This window comes from Rhamphochromis sp. 'chilingali' (assembly GCF_963969265.1).
Source record: "Rhamphochromis sp. 'chilingali' genome assembly, chromosome: 14".
Lineage (NCBI taxonomy): Eukaryota > Metazoa > Chordata > Actinopteri > Cichliformes > Cichlidae > Rhamphochromis > Rhamphochromis sp. 'chilingali'.
Window position 1 is genome coordinate 28,432,242 of NC_137941.1, and position 1,978 is coordinate 28,434,219.

At 39.8% G+C, this 1,978-nt stretch overlaps 1 protein-coding gene across 1 annotated transcript; it reads right to left on the minus strand.

The window, feature by feature from the left end:
* Window positions 1-257: 257 nt before the first annotated feature.
* LOC308410439 (trace amine-associated receptor 13c-like) lies at window positions 258-1,369 on the minus strand (the record flags this gene model as incomplete). The annotated part of the gene is made up of 2 exons (XM_080903776.1): window positions 258-1,074; window positions 1,197-1,369. 2 exons carry the CDS (start codon window positions 1,367-1,369, stop codon window positions 258-260), a joined length of 990 nt encoding a protein of 329 aa, XP_080759902.1.
* Between the last annotated feature and the right edge of the window lie 609 nt (window positions 1,370-1,978).

A 1,978-nucleotide genomic window follows, 5' to 3' on the forward strand; every position in this document is an offset into this window, starting at 1 on the left:
GCTTTGGGGTCCTATGGACTAGAAAAGCGCTATACAAATGCAGGCCATTTACCAATTCATTATTGTCAGGATGTCCTAAAAAAAAAAATCCCTGAAAGTCAATCCAAAATGCCGCAGCAAGAGTACTGACAGGGACTAGAAAGAGAGAGTATATTTCTCCCATACTGACTTCTCTTCATCTTCTCCCTGTTAAATCCAGAACCGAATTTAAACTTAGTTTTGATTATGGTAATCTTTTTAGAACAGATTTCTTCCTTCTACAGTATGCTGACTTCACAGGAGCCAGGCTGCAGTATCTGTAGAGTCATAATTAGTTTCACAGCTTTTCTAAACCAGGGGTAGAACATAGCATAAATCAAAGGGTTTAGACAGGAGTTTAAAAGAAAGAAATAGAATACAATAGATGCAGAGGCACTATTGAGAAACTCGTCTCCAAAAAGCGAAACAATGTAATATGGGCAGAAACATATTAGAAACACAAGAACAAGAACACCCAGAGTCCTGGCTGCTTTTAACTCTGATTTCTTTGCTGTTAGAGTCACTGAGAGCTGCAGTGTGACAGCTGTAACCTGAGAGCGCATGGCACGGGCCTGAGACACAGCCACCACAAACACTCTCATATACAGAAATACAATCACAGTAACTGGAATTATAAAGGATAAAACAAGGTCAACAAATCCTGCAATGAATTCAACAAAAATTATACATTCTCCAAAGCAAGAATTATGCTTTCCTGGTTGACTTAGATCATCTCTTACAATCATATAGCAGTAGAAAACCGAGCAGAGCCAACACAGACAAACACAGAGTTTCACTCTTCTCTCTGTGATTCTGGTGGGGTAATGCAGAGGGTCACAAATAGCCACATAGCGGTCGACTGATATCAGCACCATATCGCCCACTGAGGCAGAGGTAACAACGAAGGATATATAATTATACAGAGAACATGTGAGCTGACCAAGAAACCAACACACTGTATTTCGCAGGATTTCTCCAGGCATAAACAGAAGGCCAATGAGAAAGTCAGCGGCAGCCAGAGAGAGGAGTAGGATGTTAGTGGGTGTGTGGAGCTGCCTAGAAAGACAGGAAAATATAATTTTAAAAAATCAACAGAAAGAAACTATTCAAACAGGTATTACAAATCAGGTATAGACTTGTAAAGCCACAGCAGCAGGTAAAAAAAAGTGAAACTCTGCCTGAAGTGGGAGACTGCGATGATGACAAGCAGGTTGAGAGTCACAGTCAGCAGAGACATTGATGGCATCAGAATGTGAAAGAGCAAAACTTGTGATAGAGGAGTTGTAGGCTTCTTGCAGGAGGTGTTGAAGAGTTGTGGAAAGCAGAGCTCTGCTCTGCTCTGGGTATCCATCTTCACAGAGCTGCAGAGAGCTGCAGCATTGTGACCAGAATTAGTAATATCCCCACACCTTCTTTAAACTCCTCCCCTTATCATTCTCTCAGTGTCTGTTGGATACTGATGCCCCTCTTCCCTTCCCTTGGGCCAATATATTAATTAATTTTTGATCATAACCATATCTATCTCACTCTCTGCCTGTACTCATCCCTCTTTCTTCGAGTTTTTGCATGTGATCTCATCAGGATGTCATTCAAGAGCTCCCCATCATATTGGACGAGATAAATGGTAGTTTACATAGAAATTGCCACTATTTATTTTTCCCCTCACAATCATCATAGACAGAAAGCAAGTCTTTTTTTTAATCACTTTCTTGTTGTTTCAGATATAAGTACCCGAGAAAAAAACAATAGGCATTGCATAAATAGTATAACAGTATAACAATTATGTTATTTAAAGTCGCTAGTATCTGTTTCAAACGGTATTTGACCATTTAAAAGTTTTATATTTATCCTTTCATAGTTTTTTCTTTCTCATCTTGTTCATCCACCTCTTCCATTTCTACTCTTGCCTGCTCATATCCATCTCATCCTTTCCCCCCTCAACTTAATCATCACTCCTGAA